Here is a 24,669-nt window from a genome sequence, read left to right on the forward strand (position 1 = left end):
GTCGATTTCAGTAACTAACCTTTGGAGCCATTGTTTTTTTCTCTTTCCCTAAGCTTTAAATTCCTGCTCTTATGTTTTAAATTCACCAATAGTGAGCTTGTGAAACCCTAAGCCCCCACTCTCTACCCCAATAAAAGCAGGATCCCTGGCCCATGTGCTCTCCCACCCGCCTCTCGTCCACCCCACCCCTGCAACCTCACCGTGTGGCCCCAGGTGTGCTGTGTAATTTCCAGGTCCTGTGAGTAATAAATTTTCATTTTTTCCAAGTTCCCTGCTGGTTATCGCTGAAGCAGGGGTCTTGCAATCATAATAAGAGCCACAACATTGGTTATTGATAGGCCGATACTTGCACAAAGCACATTTATTCATCTTTAGCCAGTGCCTTTATTAAATTCACCCCACATCTGCTTCCAACCCTCTCTGATTCCTTGGGGTCTTGCCAACTTTTTCTTAAGATGTTGATGGTCTCTTCCTTTCCTCAAGATCATTATCGCCTTCTTTTTCCTCCTCTGTCTCAGAGAAATCCATGTCCCTCTATTTTTCCAAGCCTAAGAAGTATTACAAGGTAGTTAGAAACGAATGAGACATGAGAGCAAAACCCAAGTCAGCCGTATACTGGCTGTGCGAGATGGAGCAGTGGATCAACCCCACTGATCTGGAAAGTAGAGGAAATGACAGGCCCTACCTCATAGATTTTCATGGGGATTGAATGAAATTATGCACACTGCCTGGCCCACAGTAGGTAATCAAGAAACAGTAGCTTCTCTATAAATCTGTTTTTTTAAAAAAAAAAAAAAAACTTTATATCGACATGTAAGATACATACAGAAAAGCACCCACATGTGGGTACAACTTAAATAATTTTCAAAAACTGAACACACTCATGTCACCAGCACCTGAATCAAGAAACAGACTATCCCTAATCTCCAGAAACCCTTTCATTCCCCACCAATCGCCAGTAACCCCACCACTTGTTCTTGAATTGTAAATACTCAGGATTGTGCCCTGTGCTCTGCCCTGGCTTCTTTGCCGTGGCGTTAGGTGTGAGCTCCCTCCCTGTTGCTGTAGGTCATTCAGCTTCACAGCTGTGTGTACTGCACCACCTTGTTACCCACTTCGCTGGTGGTGGGCATTTGGGAACTTCCCATGTTGGAGCTACTGTAGACAAAGCTGCTGTCACCACTCTCCGACTTGTCTTTTGGTGACCACTGCCCACATTTTCTCAGGGAGGTTTCCAAGGAGTGGGATTGCTGGGTCAAAGGGAGGAATCTGCTTCACTTTGATGGAAATTGACTCCCTTTAGCTGCAGGCAAGAGTTTAGCTTTTGTTCGCATTGTGGTCCAGGAGTGCTTCTCTCTCCTGTAGGAGGCTCCCACTCAGTGTTTGGGAATTCAGTGGAAAACATAGTTGTCCAATTCCTCGGAAGTGTTACTCCATCAAACATCTCAATTAGACCTTCCGACTCTCCTCCACTGTGGCTCCTTGCTTGCCAATTTGGAGGAATCTCCTCTACTTACTTGGAAGACATTCTGCCCCGCCCTGCTCAACTCGCTGCATTATCTTCTCCCCTCTTCTCATGTCAGTCTCTCAAGGAGTTTTCCCTTCCACTGCCTCCTTCAGCCTGTGATCAGCAAGGTAATGCAATGATGCTCTCAGGAGGCCCAGGACTTGCTAATCTCTAAGTCTTCAAGGCCCCTCTCAAACACTGTCCTCTTCTTCTCCCCAACAGACTCACCCAGTCTTTTCTAGAATCACTTACCTGGCGCCTTCTGGGGGTTTTGCATCCGTTCCAGTTTCTTTTTTATTTAAGAAAACACTGTGCTTTAAGAGAGCTTCAGGAATCACCCAAAATAGAAACGTGTCCTTTTGTGCAATCTTCTTTTAAAAGACAAATAAGAGGAAGAACTGCTCAATACAAAGGTTAAGACACTTGAGAGGACCTCATGTGCATGATAAAAACTTCACATTAAGGGAAGAAAATGCAGGAGAATATCTGTGCCACTGGAGGAGGGCAAGGACATCGTAAATAGAACAGGAGAATCACAAACTCTAAGGCAAAATACATACATACATACATACGTACATACTTGATTACATGATAACTAAAATGGTTCTGTTCAAATAAACGCATAATGGTGTGGGTGACCAAACTGCCCAGAATCTTATCATTTCCTATAAATCTCTGGACAAGTTACTCAATCTCTTTATGCCTCATCAATAAAATGTAATAGCATATACTTAGGGGTTGTTAGGGGTTTTTTATGAGTTTATAAATCATTTAGAATAGTATCTGGTACCTGGTAAGAACTAATAGTACATAGAATGGTAGAAGACGAACTAACCAGGGATTAATAACTAACTGCTGTCCATTACAGTAGCCCTTAGCCACATGTGACTGTTTTAAATATAAATGAATTAAAAGTGCATACTATTTAAAAGTCAGTTCCTCACTCACACTAGTCACATTCTGAGCACTCAGTAGCCATATGTGGCCAATGGGCACCGTATTGCGCAGCACTGATCAAAACCATACAGGAGGATGTGTGTTAAGGCAACGAGAATAACACAGCAACCCCAACAGGAAGACAGGCAAAAAATGTGATCAGGCAGATTAGGGAAGAGACACCTGAAAAGCTAATCGGTATATGATGTGGTACTCAAAATCAAGTGTAATCAGAAAGGTAAAAATTAAAATAGTATCTCTGGATGCCTCTTCCAGTGGAAAAAATTATAACGGTGGATAAGACACCTTAATTAGGTGGGAATGTGGGGACAGAGGAAACTCCTGCCTCACTCTTGGGGGTGTGGCCCAGGAAGCCACTCTGGAGCGTCATCAGCAGTACTGAGTGTGGTTAAGTCCAGACGCACCAGCAGTTAACGCTCGCAGGCACCCATTTGGAGTTGATTTTTACCAGGTCCGTAAGGGGCAGCGCAGAGGTGTTCATTCAGGCACCATCTAGGGAGAAGGAGCTGGAGGCAGCCTAGTGTCCGTGCCTGGGAGGCAGGAGGTGGGATATGACAGATGCACCGATGGAGCCCCACGCCCGGGGACAGCTCCCAGACTGCACATCCAACAGACCCCCCTGCGTGGGGCTTCAAAACACGATTCTGGGTGAAAACAGAAAATAGCAGAATATGCCTAACTTCATACCAATTAAATATGAAGACACTCAGAATGAAGCATGTGTTTTGCAGGAACACACTCCAATAAGACTAAATTAAACATTATATCGGTTATCTCTTGGAGGCTGTTGGGGATGGAGAACTAAAGTGGAGTCTGGACATGAAATGGAAGGAATGAATGCATGAACAAACGAACCATCAAGGGAGGGGCATCGTACAGACCAAAGGCAAAAATATGCCATGAATTGAGGAAAGCCATGAACTCGACTCTGCATTTGAGGCTTTACAAAAGGACTTTTAGAAGTAGTTTTCCCAAGAGGGGCTACAAGCAGGTGATTTCCAAATGAACTTGAAGAGGATTGGCACAGTCTGTGAATGTCAAGACTACATAGACTGCACGGGAAGCAGTTATGCTCCTAAGTAGCCATAGCAGGAAGATTTGACCGAGACCTATAAGGGACAGGTGCTTCTTCTAACCTAAGGTTAGAGCATCCATGGCAGCCTCATTGTCTTCCCTGCTTTCCAACCATACTAACATCTCCTTCTCATTCTCCCGTCCTCTGCCCCTTTTTCTCGGCTGGTAACCTCATACTTCACCTTGAGATTTCTCCAGCCCCAGGGCCTTTGCACATGTCCTCTCCTCACATCCCTGATATATAGTACCTCTGCTAATATTTATTGGCATCCTTATTTCCAGACAACAGAGAAAATTGAGTTCCTTCTATACCTGAGCTTTGGCTGAAGTCCCACGAAAGGATCCTTGGGGTAGTGGAGGTAACAGAGGCAGCACGGTGGAGGAGGCAAAGCCAGACTCAGGATCCAGGCACCACATGTTAGTTTGATTGCGGGCGTATAGCTAATGCCTCTGTGTCTCAGCTTTTCCATCAGTAAAATGAGAGTAGTAAAATATCGGGACATAAATGGGATCTCAGTGTATAAAGCAACAAGCATACAACCTGACAAGAAAGAATAAACTCAAAGAATGTTGCCTTTGTCAGTCAGACATAACTTAGCTTCAAGTAACAAAACAAAAATGATGATAATGGTGATAATGAAAGCAAACATTTATATAGGGCTTACTAAATTCCAAACACAGTGTAAACATATCACATAAATTTCCACACCTGAGCTTTGTAGCTCAGGAAACCGAGGCGCAGAGAGGTTGAATGATTTGCCCAAGGCAATACAGCTAGTGATTGGAGGACCTAGTGTTTGAACCCGGAATGTCTGGCTCTTGACCACGAGTAAGGATGTTTGTTATCGAAGTTACAAGAAATCTGGAAGCTGTGCCGTTGGTTCTGAAATTTGGCAGTATCGCCTAGGAATCTTTCCTAAGTCTTTAGTGTAAAGACTTTCTGGTAGCCTCTACCACTCAGGGTCCCAAAATGACCACCTCAGTTCCAGGATGTCTGCTCAGTATCCCACGTAGACACACACTAAAAGAGGAAGGGCTCTCTCCTGCCATGTGACTCCTCAAGAGGAGAAACCTTTTCCAGAAGCACCCAGCAGACTTTGACTCAGGACCTATTTGTCAGATGACTCAGTCATGTGACCAGTGTTCTCTTTGCAAGGAATCCTGAGAAAAAGAGACTATTGGGCATTTAATGCCTCTTTGATGGAAGATGGGCTCCATCTAGCAAAAGAAGTGGGTAGGGATGACTATTGGGCAGACAACCATCAGTATCTTCCATGATTCTTTTCCTAGTTTAAGACATGTCTTGCCTTCTACCCACTCTTCCATCTCTTCTAGAATGTACTCTATTAGTTATCCCTATGCTTTCTTACATTTCACTTCTTCATTATTCCTTCATTCTTTTATTGAACAAACGTTTATTGAGCACCTGCTGTATGCAGGCAGAGTTTTAGGTACTGAGGATAAAGCCATGAACAGATGAAAATTCCTGCCCTAACAGGATGGAAATGCAAGAGTGGTGCCTTCCAATGGAACTTTCTATGGTGATGGAAGTGTCTTTGTGTGCAACTGTGCACATGTGGCTGCAGAGCACTTGAAATGCAACAATATGACCAAGAAACTGAATGCCTCCTTTAATTTATATTAAATTAAGTGTATATGTTAAACAGCTGTGTGTGGCTAGTGGGAACCATGTTGGGAAGTGTAGCTCTAAAGGCCAGGAGATACATTATTGACTCCCTCTTTTGACACAGAAACATACTCACTTCTCTCCCATCCTGAAAATCCTCTCTTCTCATACCCAGGCTCTTGTTCCTAGTTCTTCTCTTGTTCTCTCCAGCCATCAGCCATGGCAAGGCTCCCCACGGACCCGATGCTGCACATAATGGATGTTCTTCATCCATTGCATCTTACTCATCTTTGTGCTGCCCTGGAGACCAATGACCTCGCCTTTCTCAAAACGCTTTTGAACTTGACCTCCAGGGATGACACTCTGCCAGGTCCCCTTCTACCGCTGTGACTTCTTCCTCTTTGTCATCAACTCCTTCTTCTTCTTGTTTCTTAAAATGTTGCTGTCCTCCAACATTCCACTGGGAGCCAATGACTTTTTTGACTTTACCTGTCTACCGTGGAATATCTAGTGTATGAAAACCCTGTCCTATGTCACTCCTTACTCATTCACCAGATATTGATTGAGCACCTGCTAGGCTATGAAAAGTGCTTCAGGTACGACCCCCCCCCCCAAAAAAAAAAAGAGCCTTTGTCCTCATGGAGCTGACATTCTAGAAAAGGAGATGAATAATAAAGACAACTTAATAAACGATATAATTCCAGAGAATAAAGGGTCTCTATAGTTAGAGGTGTCAGGGAAATCCTTTCTGGGAAGGCAAAATTTGAGATACAGCCCGAAGGATTTGGAGAAGGCCAGCTAGGCAAAGAAGGAAGAGAGTTGAGGAGATGGGAAAACCTTTGAAGTAGAAGAAATAGCCAATATAACGTTCCCATGGTGGAAAGGAACTTTTCCTATTGGCAGAACAGAAAGTCAGAGTGTGGTAAGACAAGACGGCCTGCAGAAGTCAGGTCACACAAGGTCTTGTGGTCATGGTAGAGTTTGGGTTTTATTCTAAGCCTGATGGGAGTCATTGGAAGGTTTTAAGGAAGACATTACAGAAAACTGGTATCTCAAACTCAACAGCCACAACCCAGTTCTTGGTCTTCCTTCAAACCTACTCCCATCTTCCCTGTCTCAATTGACGGCAACTCCATCCTTCTTGTAGCCCAGGCTAAAACCCTACAGTTGCCCTCAATTCCTTTCTCTCCTGCCTCACACCCAGTCCTTCCATTGGAAGTCTTGATGGCTGCCATATTGTTCTCCATAGCGCTTCACACCATCTGACATACCATGTGATTTCCCATTGTCACTCTGTTTATAGTGTCATCCTCAGGGCTATCTGAGAACTCAGCCCATAGTAGGTACTCAGTAAACCTTTGTTGAATAAATGAATGACCATCTCTCCATGATTCATTCAGATCCAAGAAGCCATTCTTTCCATCTCTTTCTTCCCACCATTGCCCTAGCCCTATCTAATGAGCCATGTGAGGTAGAGAACTGGGGTTCAGGAGTCCCGGTGTCCTGGATACGAGTTCTTACTCAGTGATGTAGACCTCCATGCATTAGTAACTTTTCTAGGCTTTAGTGTCCTCCTCTGTAAAATGGGACTCATCCTGCTAAATACTGGGCTGCAGGGAGGATTTGATGAGCCCAGGCAAGCTCCCTGGTGCACAGCAATCGATGGCAGCTAAATTTAAATCGAGGCCTCCTTTGTACTCCCACTGCCTTTGTCCTAGTTCCAGCCCTCATTACGCCGGCCTTCTCTGAGCTCCCTCCTAGTTCCTGCCTCCATCATCACCAATCTGTCCTTTCAGCTGTCAGGCTTGTCTTCTTAATGCCAACCCCAATCACATCCTTCCTCTGCTCTGAAACCTTACATGACTTCCACTGTCCACACAACAAGACCCACCTCAGCCTCCAGTTCATAGCCTCCACCATTCAACTCACCCGATTTCTCCCCCATCACATATCCTGATTGAAGCCTTCTGCTTCTGAGGACATTCTCTGCCAGAGAAGCCTTCCCCCTCCTCCCATTCTCTTCCCAATTCCTTCTCGCCCTTCCAGGGAAGAGATCAGGAGATAGTACATCTTGGATGCTGGCTAGGATGGCACTGGGCAGGAGGGAAGTAGGCTTCTCTGCCTCTCCGAGGCTCAGACAAGTTAGGGCAAAGGCCACACACTGAGAAAACACTAGATTTGAGATTCTGTGAGATTTTGTGCTCTTCTCCTTCCTGAGACTTGGGCTCCATGATGGTGCTGTCTCCAGCACTCCCGTATGTATTTATTTCCTCTTCATTTCACCCTCCTACAACTCTGGGGCCAGAAGGACTTGGACTTGGATCTCTCACCCACTTATTTGTGTGGTCGTCTAAGAGCAGGGTCGAGTTCATCTCAGCATTATCGTTGTATCTAGCACAACCTGGTCTAGACCCACCGGCGCCCACCCTCTGCTCAGAACCCTCCACAGCTCTCACCTCACTCAGACTGAAAGCGAAAGTTCTCCCTGTGGACCACAAAGCCCTGTGTGCTCTGTGTCATCACCTCCCTGCCCTCACCTCCTCCACTGTCACCCTGGCCCTCTTGGCTCCAGCCACACCGGCCTCCTCGCTATTCCTCAGGTGTGCCGGGCATAGTCCTACCTCAGGACCTTTGCACCGGCTATAGAGTTTCTGCCTGACTTTTTCGTGTGCCTCATCCCTTACCTTTCTTTACGTCTTTACTCCACTGTCTCTTTCTCTGGACCTGCACTGTTTGGTACGTTTACCACTGGCTACATGTGGCCATTAAGCACCCGAATTGAGATGTGCTATAAGCAGAAAATATGCACCAGATTTCAAAGACTTTGTCCAAAGAAAAGAATATATACAATGTCTTATTAATAAATCTTTCATATCTGTTGTTGAAATAACACTGGATAGATTGGGTTAACAAAATTGTTACTAAAATTAATTTCACCTGTTTCTTTTTACTCTTTTAATGTGGCTAGTAGAAAATTATAGAAAAGACAACCAACTAAATATGAAAAGATATTTGCCAATGATACATCTAATAAGGGGGTAATACTCAAAATTTATTTAAAAAAAACCTCATACGATTCACCAAAAAAACAAACAATCCAATTAAAAATTGGGCAGAGTACCTGAATAAGCATTTCTCTGAAGAGGACATACAGATGGCCAGTAGACATGTGAAGAGATGTTGACCATCACTAATCATCAGAGAAATGCAAATTAAAACCACAGTGAGATATCACCTCACACCTGTCAGAATGGATACCATCGATACATCAACTAACAAGTGCTGGTGAGGATGCAGAGAAAAGGGAACCCTTGTGCACTGCTGATGGGAGTTCAAATTGATACGGCTGTTATAGAAAACAGTTTGGAGATTCCTCAAGAAATTAAAAGTAGAACTACCTTATTCCACTTCTGGGTATTTATCCAAAGAAAATCAAAACACTAATTTGAAAAGATACATGCACCCCTATGTTCACTGCAGTGCTATTTCACAATAGCCAAGACATGGAAGCAACCTAAGTGCCCATCAGTAGATGACTGGATGAAAAAGGGGTACGTATATACAATGGAATATTATTCAGCCATAAAAAATTAAACCTTACCATTTGCAGCATCATGGGTGGACCTACAGGGTATTATGCTGAGTGAATTAAATCAAACAAAGAAATACAAATACCACATGATTTCACTTATATGTGGAATCAAAAGAGCAAAATAAACTAACAGACAAAATGGAAACAGACTCATAGATACAGAAAACAAACTGGTGATTGCCAGATGGAAGGGGGTTTGGAGGATTGGATGAAAAAGATGAAAGGATTATAAAGTATAAATTGGTAGTTACAAAATGGTCATGGGGATGTGAAGTACAGCATAGGGAATATAGTCAATAATACTGTAATAACTATGTATAGTGTGCCAGGTGGGTACTAACTAGGGGACCCACTTCGTAAATTACACAAATGTCTAACCACAATGCTGTACACCTGAAACTAATATAGAATAATATTAAATGTCAACTCTAATTAAAAAATAAAATTGTTTTAAAAATTATAAATTTCACTCCCAGCTCTTACTAAAGTTCTACTGGGCAGCGCTGGCCTGAGCATTCTCAACACTGAACTACTTCCCTGCCCGACAGTAGACGACAGTCGCCTTCGCCAACCGATGCGAGTACCATTACTCTCCTTCTGCTGCCCCGTGTCGCCGATGTTCCCCTTCCCCTTCCCCTGCAGCATTCCTCTCCCTCGTGCTCATCACCCCGACATCCGGTATATTTATTCTGTCTTAACTCCCACATGGACAGGGATTCCTCAGCTGCTGTCTCCAGGCCCCAACACATTGTAGGTGCTCGGTTAATGTTTGTGACGTCAATAAATGAAGACTCGGCCGATGCCTGTCATTTGCTAAACATGCCCCAACCAGCAGCTTTTATCTGCCAAGAAGGAAGAAAGTGCGATGCAGAAATAGGATGGTGATTGATAAGATGGAGTTTTAGGAACCCAAATGAATATGAAAGAGATGGTGGAGGAAGAGAAACATAGAGTAAACTGAATTAAAAGTCCTTTGGGATTGTAAAGCATGGCTCTCTCCTGTCCTCCAGCTTCGTGGTACCATCCAGATCCCCAACATGGTACCATCTTGTTCCTTGAATTTGCCAAGCTTCTTTCCACCTCAGGCTCTCTTTTTCAGTCATTCCCTCAGCCTAGAAAGGTCTTCTCTCACTGACCAGATTCTCCCTCCTCATCCATGAGACCTCAGCTTGCTATGGGTCCTCCCCGGGCCCAGACTAGTTAATACAACCTGCCGTGCGCCCTCAGAATGGTTGTATTCTAGCTCTCTCTAAGAACGCTTTATACCTGTGATGGATTCATTTATTGTGTACGTTTTTTGTTAAACATTTTTTTGTGCACAAGTTCCATGGGAGGAGGAGAGTATTGCTCTGTCCAGCACATAGGACATGCTCAGATGTATATTTGTTGGTGGTAGAAGAATAGGCCAGTCTAACCTCAAATGCCCACCTCTGCTCTAGGAGTAGTTTTGAAAAAGAGTTGGGAATACCCGCTGTATTTTTGGAGGTGCCCTAGAATAGACCCTGAAACAAGGATTCAGGTACAAGTAGTCCATCTGGGAGGTGATCCCAGGAAATGTTTGGGGAGATGGGAGGGAGGGCAAGGAAGTATGAGTGGGTGAGTAAGTGACCCCAGTGGGCAGCTGAGATCAGTCCCCTTGGGAGTCCATGTAGAACTCACATCTTAGAGCAAGCCGGAATGAGAGCCAAGGGAGCTGGAGAATGGATCCACTTACTCCTTTCTGGAAGTCTTTGGTTGAAGGTTGTTCCCACAGAGACATTCATTTCATGGGCCTCAATTTTGGAGGAAGCCCTCAAAGAAACTCAGATACAGACACTTACAGGCCAAAGCGGTCATGTTGAGTCCCCTGGACTAGACCAAAGACAACTTTGAATTGTTTGCATGGCCACCCTCCACTGGTTTTCAGCATCTCTTGTCCATTGTCTGAAGCTCTGATGACAGCCTTTCCGTTGAGTGGCTTCACCGTAGCTCATTCCTCATCACTTACCTCAGAAATGGATTCATTCAGGAAACAGGTCAGAGAGGTTCCCCAAGCTGCCTGAGGAAGGGGTGTGGAAACTCTTGTCTCACTGGTAACACTTTCACAAAAGAGGTCTTAGGAGAGGGGTCTCTCGGGGGAGGGGGGGCGGTGTTCTACAGAAGGCTCATCTCATTACCATGATTCTTATTCACCTGCATTTGCAAAAATGGGTCTTTTTGACTAGTTCACACTTTCTGGGCCACATCTTTTGTTGGTTTGTTTGTTTTTCCATTTGTTTCTGAATGGCTCAGCATACTTCCTATGGGGGGGGGGGCGGACTTTTCACAAGTATCGCTTCTTTTAATCCTCAATCCTTTGAGGTATTCTGTAGTTTGAATTGTACTCTTGAGGTATACTATACTCTGGGGTACTGTTATCCCCATTATACAAAAGAGGAAACTGAGGCATGGAGCAGGAATGTGATTTGCCCAAGATCACCCAGCTGGGAAGTGGCAGAGCTGAGATCTGAACCCATGCAGTCTGGGCTATTAATACTGAACTACTTTCCTGCCAGTTGGTAAAGAGCCCCAAGTCCCGAGGGTCTGCCACTGCCCTGATTCCTCCCCCATGTCCACCCCCCACATCCTCCTCACGACCCATTCTGATAATGGTTGAGAAATGTGTTGAACATCATCCCGACCGCACACCCTGGGGAAGCTTCTATTCCTCTCAGTACAAAACATATTATCATCAACCATACACCTGTTTGGAGTCTTTGTAAATCGCCAGATATCCTGTGAGGCAGGTAACTATTAACACTGTTTTACAGGTGACAGAACTGAGGCCCAGCGATATAACGTCACTTGGCTTGTGGTCACCCAGCCAATAAATGACAACATCAAACCCCAAGCACCCCACCCATCCGTCTGACCTTGACCCTGAAACCCATCCTCTGTCTTCTGTTCTGGCTTCTTTCTTCCAGCATCTTGGCAACAGTCGGGACGGAGTTTGACCTGCGGACACTAAGGGCGGTTCGAGTGCTGCGGCCTCTCAAGCTGGTGTCTGGGATCCCAAGTGCGTGAGTTTCCGATCCTGGCAAGGGACCCGCTCAGGGCCCAGGAGCCCTCATTTTCCCCTCTGCAGAGCACCTCAGGAGGGGCCCCTGAGTTCTCCCCCAGCCTGTGTCAGGGCAGCTTCCATTTTGGGGAGGCCCCCAGGGACCTCCAGGAACCTGGCTCCTGAAAGCAAGCCAGTTTCTTCGCCCATACCCATTTATTGAGTGCCTACTGTCTACCAGGTGCCACACGAAGTGCCACACATTATCTCATTCAGTGCTTACAACTCTATGAAGCTGATAGTGCTGAAATCTCCATTTTATAGATGGGGAAACTGAGGCTCAGAGTTGCTGAATAATTTGAGCAGCGTCCTATACTGAGAAGTGGCAGAACTAGGAGTTAGCAAGTACAACCCCAGCCTGGGGAGTAACACTGGTGGCAATAATTGTCACTATATTGTGAGTGCCTGCTGTATACTGAGCACCACAGAAAAAGCTTTATGTGCATTATCTTAGTTCACTCTGTAATTACCCAGTGAGCCTGTTTTACAGATGAAAAGGCTGAGGCTCGGAGAGATCAGACTACTCACCTGAGTTCCTACAGCTTTTCAGTGACGAGCTCCAAAGTCCATACTCATTCCATGCTGCTTTCTCATTCTCCGGGGACTTCTACTCCCACCTGTAGGGTGGTAGCAGTATTCAGGGTCAGGAACCTTCAGCTGGAAAAAAAAAAAAAGAAAAAGAAAAGGAAAATAAAACAGGGTTGAACTTTTTCTGTCCTACTGCCTCAGTTGTTATAATAACAACAATAACAACAACAATAATTTATAAGCACTTAACTATGTGTCAGGCACTGTTCTAAGTGTTTGCCATTTTTAAACTCATTTATCCTCATAACAAACCTGTGAGGTGGAGTCTGTTATTATCACCATTTTACATTTTATTGGCTTTGTTCTTCAAGTTCATTGCCATCCAGATTTAAAGAGTAAGATTTCCCAGAAAAACACCAGCAGGGTTTTTTGTAGAAAGAAGGCACGTCTACTCAGGTGTCTGCAAGATTCCGGCAAATGCCTACATTATATTAAATTAAGGGCCATCCCAAAGCTAATACTTACAAGAATCTCTTTAATGACCACCTCCAACATGTCAAGTACTTTTCTAGGTATGAACTCTCTCATTTAATCCTGAGAGAGAGATGCTATTCTAACCCCCATTTACAGATGAAAAAACCGAGGTTCAGAATGATGACCTGACTTACTCAAGGTCATATCGCTAGTAAGTAGATGACTAGGTCTGGTCCCCTAGAAGGAGACTTAGATAGGTGTTGAGATGCATCTTCTTTATTGGTGGTGGGCGGAGTTGGGCGGGGGAGGGTGCTGCCAAAAAAGAGGGAGATCGAGGACAGCAGGATGGACCAGGGGAAGATGCCAGGCGAGGATGTAGTCTCAGCCTGATCCAGCGGGACGTTCCAGAGTGTGACTAGCACCAGAGTTGTCCTCCAACTTGAAGTAAGGCCTTCCTTTTGTAATTGTGTGGTCAGTCAGTGAGGATGGGAGGTGGGGCAGCAATAGCCTCCCAGGTGAGGCAGCTCTTGATAATCAAGGACAGTTCTATGAAGAGGGGAGCTGGGAGCACTCAGCAGCCAATCCTGAAAGAGCTGAAGGGTAGATGCACCGCTGTAAAGCAGTTCTGGCTCGGGCACCAGGAGCATCCAGTATCCAGAGCTTAACTGCTCTGCCACTCTGCCTCCCTTAGCATCACCTTACGTTTTGGACCCCTTGGCATGGCATAGCCCCCTTGGAACGCTTTGACAGTTTCCCTCTCTTCTTGGGGTTGTCACCTGTCAGGAGGTGCCATGGGCCATTTGAAGTTCTAATCAAGAAGCAAGTCCCAAAGCTATATATCAGAATCTTAATTTTAACCATAGACTTTCCTAATACATGGTGCAGTGGAAAACAAAAGATCTGACATCATTCAGACCTGGGTTTGAATCCTGGCTCTGTTATTTCTCGTGCCCTTGGGTGAATCACGGCACCTCTCTGAGCCTTGCTTCCCACTTCTACAAAATGGGGATCATTTTACACGTTCGCCCACCTCATGGTGGGATTGTGCTAGAAGCCACCATGTCTGGTTTCTCTGAATTGGAACTGGGACATTGACTGCTTGCCAGTTCAAGCTGCAACTAGTCTATAGGGCACCTCTGCATAAATTAGGAAAAGGCGCCCCCTCCTGGTGGAAAAAAATTAGGAAAAGGCACCCCAACTTGGAGTGAAAGCAGTCCAACACCCAGGACCATGGCTCAGAAAGCAATGGATTTCCACTCCTTTTAGCCCAAAAGATTATCATATGACACAGCATATATCAAATAGTTTTAAAAATATTTTAAAATAAAAAGTACTTTGAAAAATTAAGAGGAATAGTTTCTTTTATAATAATGGCCGGACTCTGTGTGTCCTTCCTCCATCTTCCACCGCACCCCCAGCCTCCTGTGAACACTGGGTTCCCTCGGGAGGCATCCTGGGTGTGGGATTTGGGAAGGCCTGCTCACAGGGCCATGGGGCCTCTCTCTGTCTCCCCAGGTTTACAAGTCGTCCTGAAGTCGATCATGAAGGCGATGATCCCCTTGCTGCAGATCGGCCTTCTCCTATTTTTTGCAATCCTTATTTTTGCAATCATAGGGTTAGAATTTTATATGGGGAAATTTCATACCACCTGCTTTGAAGAGGGGACAGGTAGGTCCGAGCATCACAATATATTTTTTTTCCAACCTTCCTCCTGTTTATTTTCCTCCCTTGGGGACAAATACAGGGTTTATTTCTTTCTCCTGGAAGCTGGGAGAACCCCTTTCCAAAAGCACTGCAGGCAAGACAGAGGTTGAAGCAGCCCCCGAGGTGTTGCTAGTGCCTTGCTCTGGTGTCCCCCAAAAGCTATCTCAGGCGTAAGTGGTTTATTTGGGAAGTGGTCGCAGGAAGCTCCATTGGGGTTGTGGTGAAGTAAGCCAGGGAAGGGACGACATCTCATAAAGAGGTGCTGTGAGGAGGTTACCACTGCGGGCCACTGGGGCTCAGTCCCTTTGGGCACATGAGGGAGACAGCATAGGACACATCTCAGTGCCATGCCCCCCGAGGGGCAAGGGAGCTGGGTATTTTTCCGCCGACTTCTGTTCATCACTGGTGAGGACGGCTCCTGGGTGGGCATGAAAGCCCTGGCACAGCTGGCCACCCTGCGGGCTGGGCGCATCGAGGGTGTTTTCAGGTGGGAGTAGTCAGGGCAAATGATGACAGGATGTGGACAGGGTGCCAACTGCCTCTGCCTAGTTAACTTGCAGTGACCACAGCCCATGCTGAATTCTAAAGCAGGAAGAAGTGGGGTCTGACTGCTTTGCGGGTGGTGACCCATTGCCTGAAGAAAAGGTGAGTAGGGGATGGTTTCTCCTGCTCTCTCCCAGAATGTGGCTAAAGACACCCCCACTGGGAGCCCTGGCACCAACCAGTCAGAATCTGCCGCGAGCACGGTCCCGATCCCTCTCCTTCACACACTGTGCCGGTGTCAACCCCTCGGTGTCTGGGCCAAGGAGTGTGGGCGGGGGCATGTAGGAGCAGAGCCAGGCAGACAGAAGGCACCCCCTGCCCCGACTCCGCTCCCAGTCAGCAGTGGCAGGGCAGAGTCGCCCGCCGTCCACACACTCAGACCTGGTCGCTGCCATGTACACTTGCAGTTAACCCTCCAGTCCAAACCCTTTTGCTCTCTGAAGCCCGAGAAGCACGTGGAATTGAATAAGGAGAGAAGCCTGTGTTTCCGTGTTTGGCCGAGCGGCTGTCTCGGTGCAGACAGGCTGAATGGCAGCTCTAGTCATGGGTCAAGGGAATCTTGAACTGAAGGACTGGACGGAGGACACAGTGAAGCCGAAAGGGAACCCGTGCGGGAAAGGAAAGGTTTCGGGCCTGCCTTATTGAGAAAAGATTCTGTGCCAGAGGGGCTTCCGACCCGCCTCTCTACCAAGTGACCCCCATGTGGCCAGGCCCCCTCCCCACACCTCCCCAGGGGAAAGGAAACCCAGGTAGGGAAGGTTTATTTGAGGTGCTTTTTTTTTTCCTTTCTTTTTTACTTTTGCTCCTCCTGTCTCCTCTCCTGGGCTTGTGAAGTTTGCTCAATATGGGATGTCCTAATTATTTCTTTCCCTGATGAAGAAGGTGTTAATTGAGGCAGAGCTATTTCTGCGCCTGGCCTTGTCACCCAGGCAGAAATTCGAGAAGGAGAGATACAGGGCAGGGCCCCTCGGAAAAATCAGCCAAGAACAGAGAAACCCGGACTCCAGGATCCTAGATTCAGGGGTTTTGTTGGGTTTTTTCCTTTCCAGCCAAGAAGACACATGATAGGCTTGGGTCTGAGTGGGGTCGTGAGGGGACAGGCGTGGGTGGGGCCACCAGAGAAGGTGGGAAGCCTCCATTTAGGAAGATGACTGAAAAGCTCACGATTAAAATTATAAGGCGTGTGAGTAAGAGACAGATATATACAGACACCCAGGCAGCAGGTTAATTTTAAAATATATTTATAACCAAATTCCTCAGACTCTGGCCGGTTGCTTTTCTAGAAGCAGCACTCAGAGTGCTTCATGATGGGGGGGCGGGGGTTGAGAGGGGATCGCAATTAAGAATGCTGCTGGGCTGAGCTGCTAAAGATAGACAAGCTCTCATTTGTGTTCCTTCGTCATCAGGAACCCGTTCCCGGTGCGCCCAGTACCGTGCTAAATGCTTACAGAGATGCAAAGATAAAGCGAAATTCTACCTGCTTTCCAATGTCTGCAGCCAGTTTGTAACAATGAAGACCGATGCATAATTTTATCCCCATGTTATGCACGTGCAGAAGCTATCACAGCCTTGAGAAAAAGAAGGCACCCATGTTCAGTGGGGTAACGGGATAGAAACTGAGCCAGATTTAGGCATGGGGTGGAAATAGAAGGTTCTCAATAGAGGCCACCTTCCCAGCAAACAATGAAACTTTCCTTCTCATTCAGTATATAGGAGACCATGAATTTTTTTCCCCTGCCCTGAGCCTTATGTTTAAAAGATTTTGCCTTCCAGCTTGTATTTATTAAGTCAGAGCCCCTGCACCAAGTCCAGCTTGAATGAGGAAGGTGTTTCCAGCCACTTAAACTAGTGGCCGACATGGTCATCACTTCCTGAGCAGTGGGTGATCCTTCTGAGAGCAGTGGGTGGGACTTTGCATGACCTAAGTTTCTATTTAACCAGCGCTTCAAAGGCCAACACGATGTGTTCCGTACCAGTTTATTCTCTTTGCTGTGTGTTGAGTGGAGGCTGGGAATTGGTATATTCAGATTGGAGCACATACATTGTGTTATATTTTTGTTTAATGGGCAGCTTGAGTTTACACACTCGGCTATCTGTTTTCTTGGTGGACCATGTCACTCTGAAAAACCCTTAGAAGTATCATTCACTAAATAAGATTCTCATATCTGTGGCTCTGATCCCATGGGGACACACCTGGAACAATGTGAGCTCCCCCGACTCCATGTGTTCACGGAGGCACCTTTCCTCCACGCCCACCCCCCCATCAACCTTTTGGAATTTAGATCTGGCCATTAACACACAACCCAACTTCCCCAGGAAGCTGTCTTTGGTTTCCAGCAAAAGGGGCATCCATTGACACCTGTCTAGTTACTTATGGCATATTCAGAATTTGCCTCTTGCTTTTTTGGGGAGAAAGTTTAGCTCCTGTGCCTAGGGTATGTACTGTGTATACTGGCATTTGTTGCCCTCGGAACAGTTCCCTGAGCCTAGCACATCTCAAGAAAAAAAAAATCAGACTACCGAAGAATAACACAATGCAGTTGACAAATTTGTTCTAATGGAAGTCTGGAGAACGCCGTACCCAACTGCCTCACAGTGCACACAATGCATTTACCAAAACTGACTATTGGGGACCATAAAGTGCATCTTGACAGAGTTCAAAAGACTGAATAATACAGAACATATCCTCTGGCACCAGGTCAATTAAGCTGGAAATAGGTAACAAAAAGACAACTCTAAATGCGTTCGGAAATTAAGAGACATGCTTATTTGTGGGTGAAATGATAGGATGTCAAAGATTTACTTTAAAACTATTCTAGTGGAAAGGCAAAGTTTGGGAAGGGGATATGGACAAAATAAGAGTAACTTTGAGTTGATAAATGTTGAAAATGGTGATAGGTACATGGAAATTCATTATGCTGTTCTACTTTTACATATATCTGACAAGTTTTTTTAAGAGAAGTACTTCTTAATTATCCATGGGTCAAAGAAAAAATAATAGTGGAAATTGTCGAATATTTTACTTGAACAATAATAATAATGCATGACAAAATTTGTGAGATGCAGCTAAAGCCACACTTAAAGGGCAGTGTGTAGCCTTAAAGTTACTCCATCTCAAAAATGTAGGAAAAGTAATAAAGCTTAGAGAAGAAATTAATGAACTCGAAAGCGATAAATAGATCAACAAAGGTAAATTCGGGGGAAGGGTGGTTTAAGACCAATAAATTCAGTGTTTTTTGTTTGTTTTTCAATAGATTGAATCTGTATGGGCCCCTGTTTCTCAGAGCTGGTTTTCCCAGCTCCTTCTGACCTTTCTCCCCTTTCCTTTAATAGATGACATTCAGGGTGAGTCTCCAGCTCCATGTGGGACAGAGGAACCCGCCCGCACCTGCCCCAATGGGACCAAATGTCAGCCCTACTGGGAAGGGCCCAACAATGGGATCACTCAGTTTGACAACATCCTGTTTGCAGTACTGACTGTTTTCCAGTGCATCACCATGGAAGGGTGGACTGACCTCCTCTACAATGTAAGTGATGCAGACTCGAGGCAGAAGTACCAGCCAGCTCCTGAGGCTTTAGTGGAGGGACCCTGAGCTGGAGAGGTAGCCCAGGGATAACTCCACATGGCCCCAAAAGAGCTAGCCTGAGGCTCAGGCCTTTAAAGATACTGGGAGGCTTACCCTCAGAACTCTTGAGTAGGGAAGGTCCCTCGGGACATGGAAAACTGGAGGGCATGTGATGCTGCAAGTGTTTAAACATGATTTAGATTTTCAAATACGGGCACACCTCGCTTTATTGCACTTCACCTTGTGCTTTGCAGATACTACATTTTTTTACAAATTGAAGGCTTGTGGCAACCCTGTGTTGAGCAAGTCTATTGGCACCGTTTTGCCAACAGGCTCAGATGATGGTTAGCATTTTTTAGCAATACAGTATTTTTTAATTAAAGTATGAAGATTGGGTTTTTTAGACCAGTAATGCTATTGCACACTTAAGAGACCACAGTATCATATAAACCTAACTTTAATACACACAGGGAAACCAAAAAATGTGTGTGACTCACTTTATTGCAATATTTGCTTTATCACGGCAGTCTAGAACCGAACCTACAGTATCTCTGAAGTCTGCCTGTGCATAAAGGTTGTGGGATTCAAAAACCAACATGAGGAGAAGAGTGACGCCCTTGGACTTATGCAAAGGGGCTTCTGCAGTAGGAATCGCTGGCCCTCCTCCGGCCATGCACCTCTCCATAGTGTGAGGAGTCTGTGGGGCCAAGGTGACATGTCTACTAGGAGCTGGTGTCACCATGCTGAATTAGGGCCCACCCTGCTCCAGTACAACCTCATTTTAACTAGTTACCTCTGTGACGACCCTATATCCAAAGAAAGTCATGTTCCAAGGTCCTAGGGGTTTGGACTTCCACATATCTTTAGGGCACGAGAAACAATTCAATTCATAACACCCCCCTATTTTCTAGACCACACTCTGGGTTATCCAAGATACTGGAATACTCTGTCCACACCCAGATTCCATGGATGTGCATGAGATTCTTGTGATTTGACTGCCCATCTCTACCCTCCAAGGGCCAAGGGTGTCCTAGGGGTGGCTGTTGGCACAAGTGTGGCTGGAGCTTAGACATGCAGGTGGGATTTTCCACTCCCAGGCAGGACAGAGCCATGAGTGGAAAGAGAAGGTAGCAGACCACGGTTCAGGAGCAAGGCTGGCTCTCCTCACACCATGATCTAGTCCAGATGTCTAGATTCTAATTTTTACTTCGACCTTCTCAGTGCTTACGGAAGTATGTTTGTAAAGGAGGAATACACAGCATATTTTATTTGGTACCTCTTAAATATCGACACATAGTATGTGGGCCTCCATTGGTACCTTTGTCCTAGGTCTTGAAAATATTAGGGACAAATCTGAAAAACATACTGCAATTGCCAGTTAAGATTCTTTCTGTATAAGCCAAGGCTTGGCCCACTTGTTAAAGAAGCAATAACAAGCTCCCTCCCACACGCAGAGAAGTGGAACTCTCCGCCTGGTCACATGTGTGTTCCTTAAGGAATTTCCCTCCTTAGGGATGAAGGGAGACTTACAAGAACCCATCCTTTTGATCAATGGTTCATTTTAGGGTAAGGTCGAGGGTGCTGCTTGGGAGCAGGCAGCCAATGGAGCTACCATGGACAGTTGTGCATGTCACACATTGCACAAGTCACCACATCTCAGGAGTGCTGTCCATATCATAGACAATGTAGGTTTCTACTGTTGTTATGATAACATATTGACAACTGTAAAAGATTTAGGAAAGGAACATGTCGTCTTAATTTGCATGAAGACCGTGTCCAAGCATATCATCTCTAGGAATAGACAGCAGATCTGAGAGATGCTTGGGCTCTCTCGGGCTTCACCTGCAAATAGCTTGGGCAAAAACTGGCCAAAGCTTCCTGGGAGATTTTTATGAGTTCTTGGTCTTTGTTTTGTAAGGCTGGCATGAGAGGAGGCTTCAGGGGGAAATGAACCCTCCTGAGAATGAAACAACTGGGGGACAATTAGAGAACTCAAGAGAGCAAAAATGGGGAATGGGGAGCAGGAGCTGAGAAAATTGTGAACATGGAAAAGGCTTGTGTCATGTGATTGCGTAGCCAAAGGAAGGGCCCAGGGGGTCAAAGGAAGACACAGAGGATGTGCTCAGTGGCAGGAAAGGAAGTGTGAGCAGGACCGAGAATCCCCAGGATATTCTAGAGTCATAAGCACAATTATCTGAGGGGATGTTCATGCTAGAAGCTTAGAGCTGAGCCACCTCAGGGGAAGCAGGCTCTGGAGGTGTGGCTGAGAGCACAGTCGCCAGGCCACCCAGGTTCCCATCCCATCTCTGCTACTTCCTTGCTGTGCAACTTCGGGCAAGTTGCTTGGCCTCTCTGGGCCTCCATTTCTACTTGTGTAAAATGAGCAGAAGTACAGTCTTACCTCATATGGTAAGAGAACTTAGTGAGGTGGATACATTTGAAGCATTTAGAACAGTTTCTGGTATTAGGCAATCTCTGTGTAGGCCAAATTTTCCACCCCAGTGGACGCTCCTTTTAGAAACGTGTGAATTTTTCATCATAGAAACTCCAGAGGCACCTGAGGAAGTGGGGTGAGCTATGAAGTTTATCTTTATTTTCTACCCTCACCCTTCTGGTAAATGCCACTAACTCAGAGTAGCCTTCTAGAACTTTCCATGCACATATATCCCACTGTTATCCTTTGAGTAGAAGCCCAAGCAGAAGCCCAATAAGAGTCTACAACAGCAATAAAGTACCACAAATCGGGTGGCTTAAAACAGCAAACATTTATTGTCTCACAATCTGGAGGCCAGAAGTTCAGTGTCAAGGTGTCAGCAGGGTTGTATTCCCTGTGAAGTCTCTAGGGGAGGGATCTTGCCTCTTCCAGCTTCTGGTGGATGCTGACAATCCTTGGTATTCCTTGGCTTACAGATTCTCTTCCCTCCACTCTAATACCCCATCTTCACTTGGCCGTTTTCTTGAAATAACACTGGTCATGTTGGATTAGGGCCCATTCTACTCCAGTACAACCTTGTTTTAACTAATTAATCTGCAATGACAACCCTATTTCTAAAAAACGTTACATTCTGAGGTCTTGGGAATTAGAACTTCAACATATCTTTAGGGAAAGGACATGAGTCAATTTATAACACCTCCCAAATAAACAACCTGTACTTAAACCTTTGTTTGGGGCTTCCCTAAATAAGAAAACACCCCCACAATACAACCACTAGGGCTTCTCATTGCCAAGGTCAGGGGCTCAAGTTTTTTAGTTTCTGCTGGTGAGGTCAGAGCTGGCATTTTCCTGGACTCACCTTGGCCCTGCCCTTGTACTCTGCCATCTGCCAGACCTGTCCTAGGACACCCCTTGCTCTGTCCAGCCACAGGTAGGCACAGTGTCTGTAATCTACTCAGATAAGGTGCAAGGGTCGTGAGCATGGCAGGTGAGATCCATGGAGTGTGGACACACCTACACCGAGCATCTTAGAATCCACAGGCTTGATTGTCAAATGGATGCTGTGCCCCTGGATGGGGAGTGCCTTATGATCCCAGCATCTCGTTTCTTTTCGTCATCAAACCCCATTAATGTATTCTATGATTTTTTATTGAGCATCTACTGTGTGCCAGGAAATAGGTGATTGGGGACACCACAGTGAAGATGGCATGAAAAAATCCCCTGTTAGGGAGACAGATGTGAACAGTCAACATGATAAATAATAAAATACTCAGGAAGTAGAAGTAAGCAAATGCATAAAATGGGACATCTTGGAAGAGGTGACATTTCCATAGAGAAAAAGGGAAGAGCATCCTCGGTAGAGGGAACAGCAGTAGCTCAGCTACACAGTACGGTCAGGCCCCTTTCAGGCTTTCCCACTTTCGATTTGTCTCTTTTCTTTCCCACTTGGCTTCCTAATTAAGTGCCTTTTAGAAAAAGCCTAACCCAACTAATCGACAACACCATTGAAGATTTATATTAGGATGTGCGTTCCAGCATTATTTGTAAAAATAGAACAAAGCTGGAAGCCACTGATTAAATACCGTATGGTCCCTCCATATGATGGAGTATCATGTCATCATTAAAAATCATCTGTTGGGAGAGTATTTAAGGATGTGGGGAAATGTTCACTGTATAATGATGAGTGGGGGGAATTAACTTAAAAAAAGGAATCAAGGTGACATAAACCTTATGTCTTAGTCTGCTCAGACATTACAAAATACCATAGACTGGGTGGCTTAAACAACAGAAATCTATTTTCTCACAGTTCTGGAGGCTGGAAGTCTTGAGACCAGGGTGCTAACATGTCCAATCTGGTGAGGGCTCTCTTCCTGGCTTGTAGACGGCTGCCTTCTCCCTGTGTCCTCACATGGCGGGGAGAGAGAGAAAGAGAGCAAGCTCTCTGGTATCTCTTGATATAAGTACACTAATCCCATCATGGGATCCCCACTCTCATGACCTCATCTAATCCTTATTACCTCCCCAGAGCCCCACCTGCTAATACCATCATTTTAGAGGTTAAATCTTCAACATATGAATTTGCGGGGAAAGGACACAATTCAATCCTTAGCAGTTTATAATCTTAAGTGTGTAAATTTGAAATATAAGTAATGAAAAAAAAAAGACTGGAATACACTAAGATAGCCTCTACATAGTAGGATTCAGGATTCTTTACATTCTTGATACTTTTCTATATTCTCAAATTTAGACGACTAGCACAATTTACTTTTAGAAACAGGAGGAATATCTAAACTTGTCTTACTGAACGTTTAGGAGGAAAAAAGATTTTTGGTCATTCTTAGACCAGGAGGTGGGAGGGAGGGCAGAAGAATGAGAATTTTCTGGGTTCTATTAATTTGCATAATCTGCCCAGAAAGAATCCACACCAAAATAAATAAATAATTGATTAATTGACTGGCTGATGTGACCATATTAATTTTGTTGTTAAATAAACAAAATAAATGAAGAGACAAATCTTTACAGAAGAATTCCATTTAATACATATAGACACTCCCCCTCCAGAAATGGAGCTTAATCTCCCCTCATTTGGAGGGTGGGCCGGATTTAATGGCTCACTTCCAAGATTCGAGTAGGGGAAGCAAGATACTGTCGTTTTTCAGTGGAGAACCCTAGCAGACACCACATTAACCAAGTGATGCAGGCTGACATCCCCAGTGACTGTGCGGTCATGCAAACTTTGATTTGTTGTGATTGGGAGGGAACCTCACCTCTGATTTTTCCCCTCAAGACTCATAACCCTAGTTTAATCAGGAACAAAACATCAGACAAACCCAGACTGGAGGGCATTCTGCAGGATACCTAGCCAGCCTTCTTCAAGACTATGATAAATAAGGAAAGACTGAGAAGCCGTCACAGACCAAGGGCACCTGAGGAGACGTGAGAACTGTGGGATCCTGGATGGGGTCTTCGAACAGAAAGGGAGTGTTAATGGGAAAACAGGAAATCCAAATAAAGTCTGGAGTTTAGTTTGTCAGTAACCTGTGTGAGAGAGATTCCTGTCCCCCATTTTACAAATAAGTCGCAGAGGTTGAGAGAGATGCCTGAGGTTGTCCAGCCGTGTAGTAGCCGTACCAGGCTATGTGCCGATTTCCTCTTCCCTATGCCCTGAACTGGGAGGAGGGAGAGAGAGAAAGGGTGGGAGGAAGAGGGAAAGAGTGGTTTAACTTTTAAAGGAGTCAGTCGTTTCTTAAAACTCACTAAAGTCTGGGGCAGAAAAGATGGAAGACTGGAAGGAGAGCCCACCCCAGATCTTTTTCTCCAGTTTTATTGAGATATAATTGGCATACGACATAGAAGTTTAGGGCGCATTGCATAATGACTTGACATACATGTATTACAAAATAACTACCACAGTAAGATTAGTTAATCTATCACTTCATATAGTTACAAAAAAAATTGTTTTTTTTTCCCTTGTGATAAGAGCTCTTAGGATTCACTCTCTTAGCAACTGCCCAGTGTCCCATACAGCACCGTCAACTACAGTCACCATGTTGTACATTCCATTTCTAGCACTTATCGTATAACTG

General features: G+C 45.3%; 1 protein-coding gene across 20 annotated transcripts in view; it reads left to right on the top strand.

Annotated features, from left to right (window-relative positions):
* Positions 1-24,669, top strand: part of CACNA1A (calcium voltage-gated channel subunit alpha1 A) — a 279,186-nt gene that overhangs the window by 155,065 nt on the left and 99,452 nt on the right. For all 20 annotated transcript variants that reach the window (XM_016162054.2, XM_016162052.2, XM_016162063.2 and 17 more), the window contains 3 exons: positions 11,700-11,791; positions 14,351-14,503; positions 18,416-18,609. In XM_016162054.2, the coding sequence (XP_016017540.1) occupies positions 11,700-11,791; positions 14,351-14,503; positions 18,416-18,609 (439 nt within the window). The remainder of the gene's footprint in view (positions 1-11,699; positions 11,792-14,350; positions 14,504-18,415; positions 18,610-24,669) is intronic.

This window comes from Rousettus aegyptiacus, unplaced genomic scaffold, assembly GCF_014176215.1.
Source record: "Rousettus aegyptiacus isolate mRouAeg1 unplaced genomic scaffold, mRouAeg1.p scaffold_m13_p_16, whole genome shotgun sequence".
In the NCBI taxonomy this organism is placed as follows: Eukaryota; Metazoa; Chordata; class Mammalia; order Chiroptera; family Pteropodidae; genus Rousettus; species Rousettus aegyptiacus.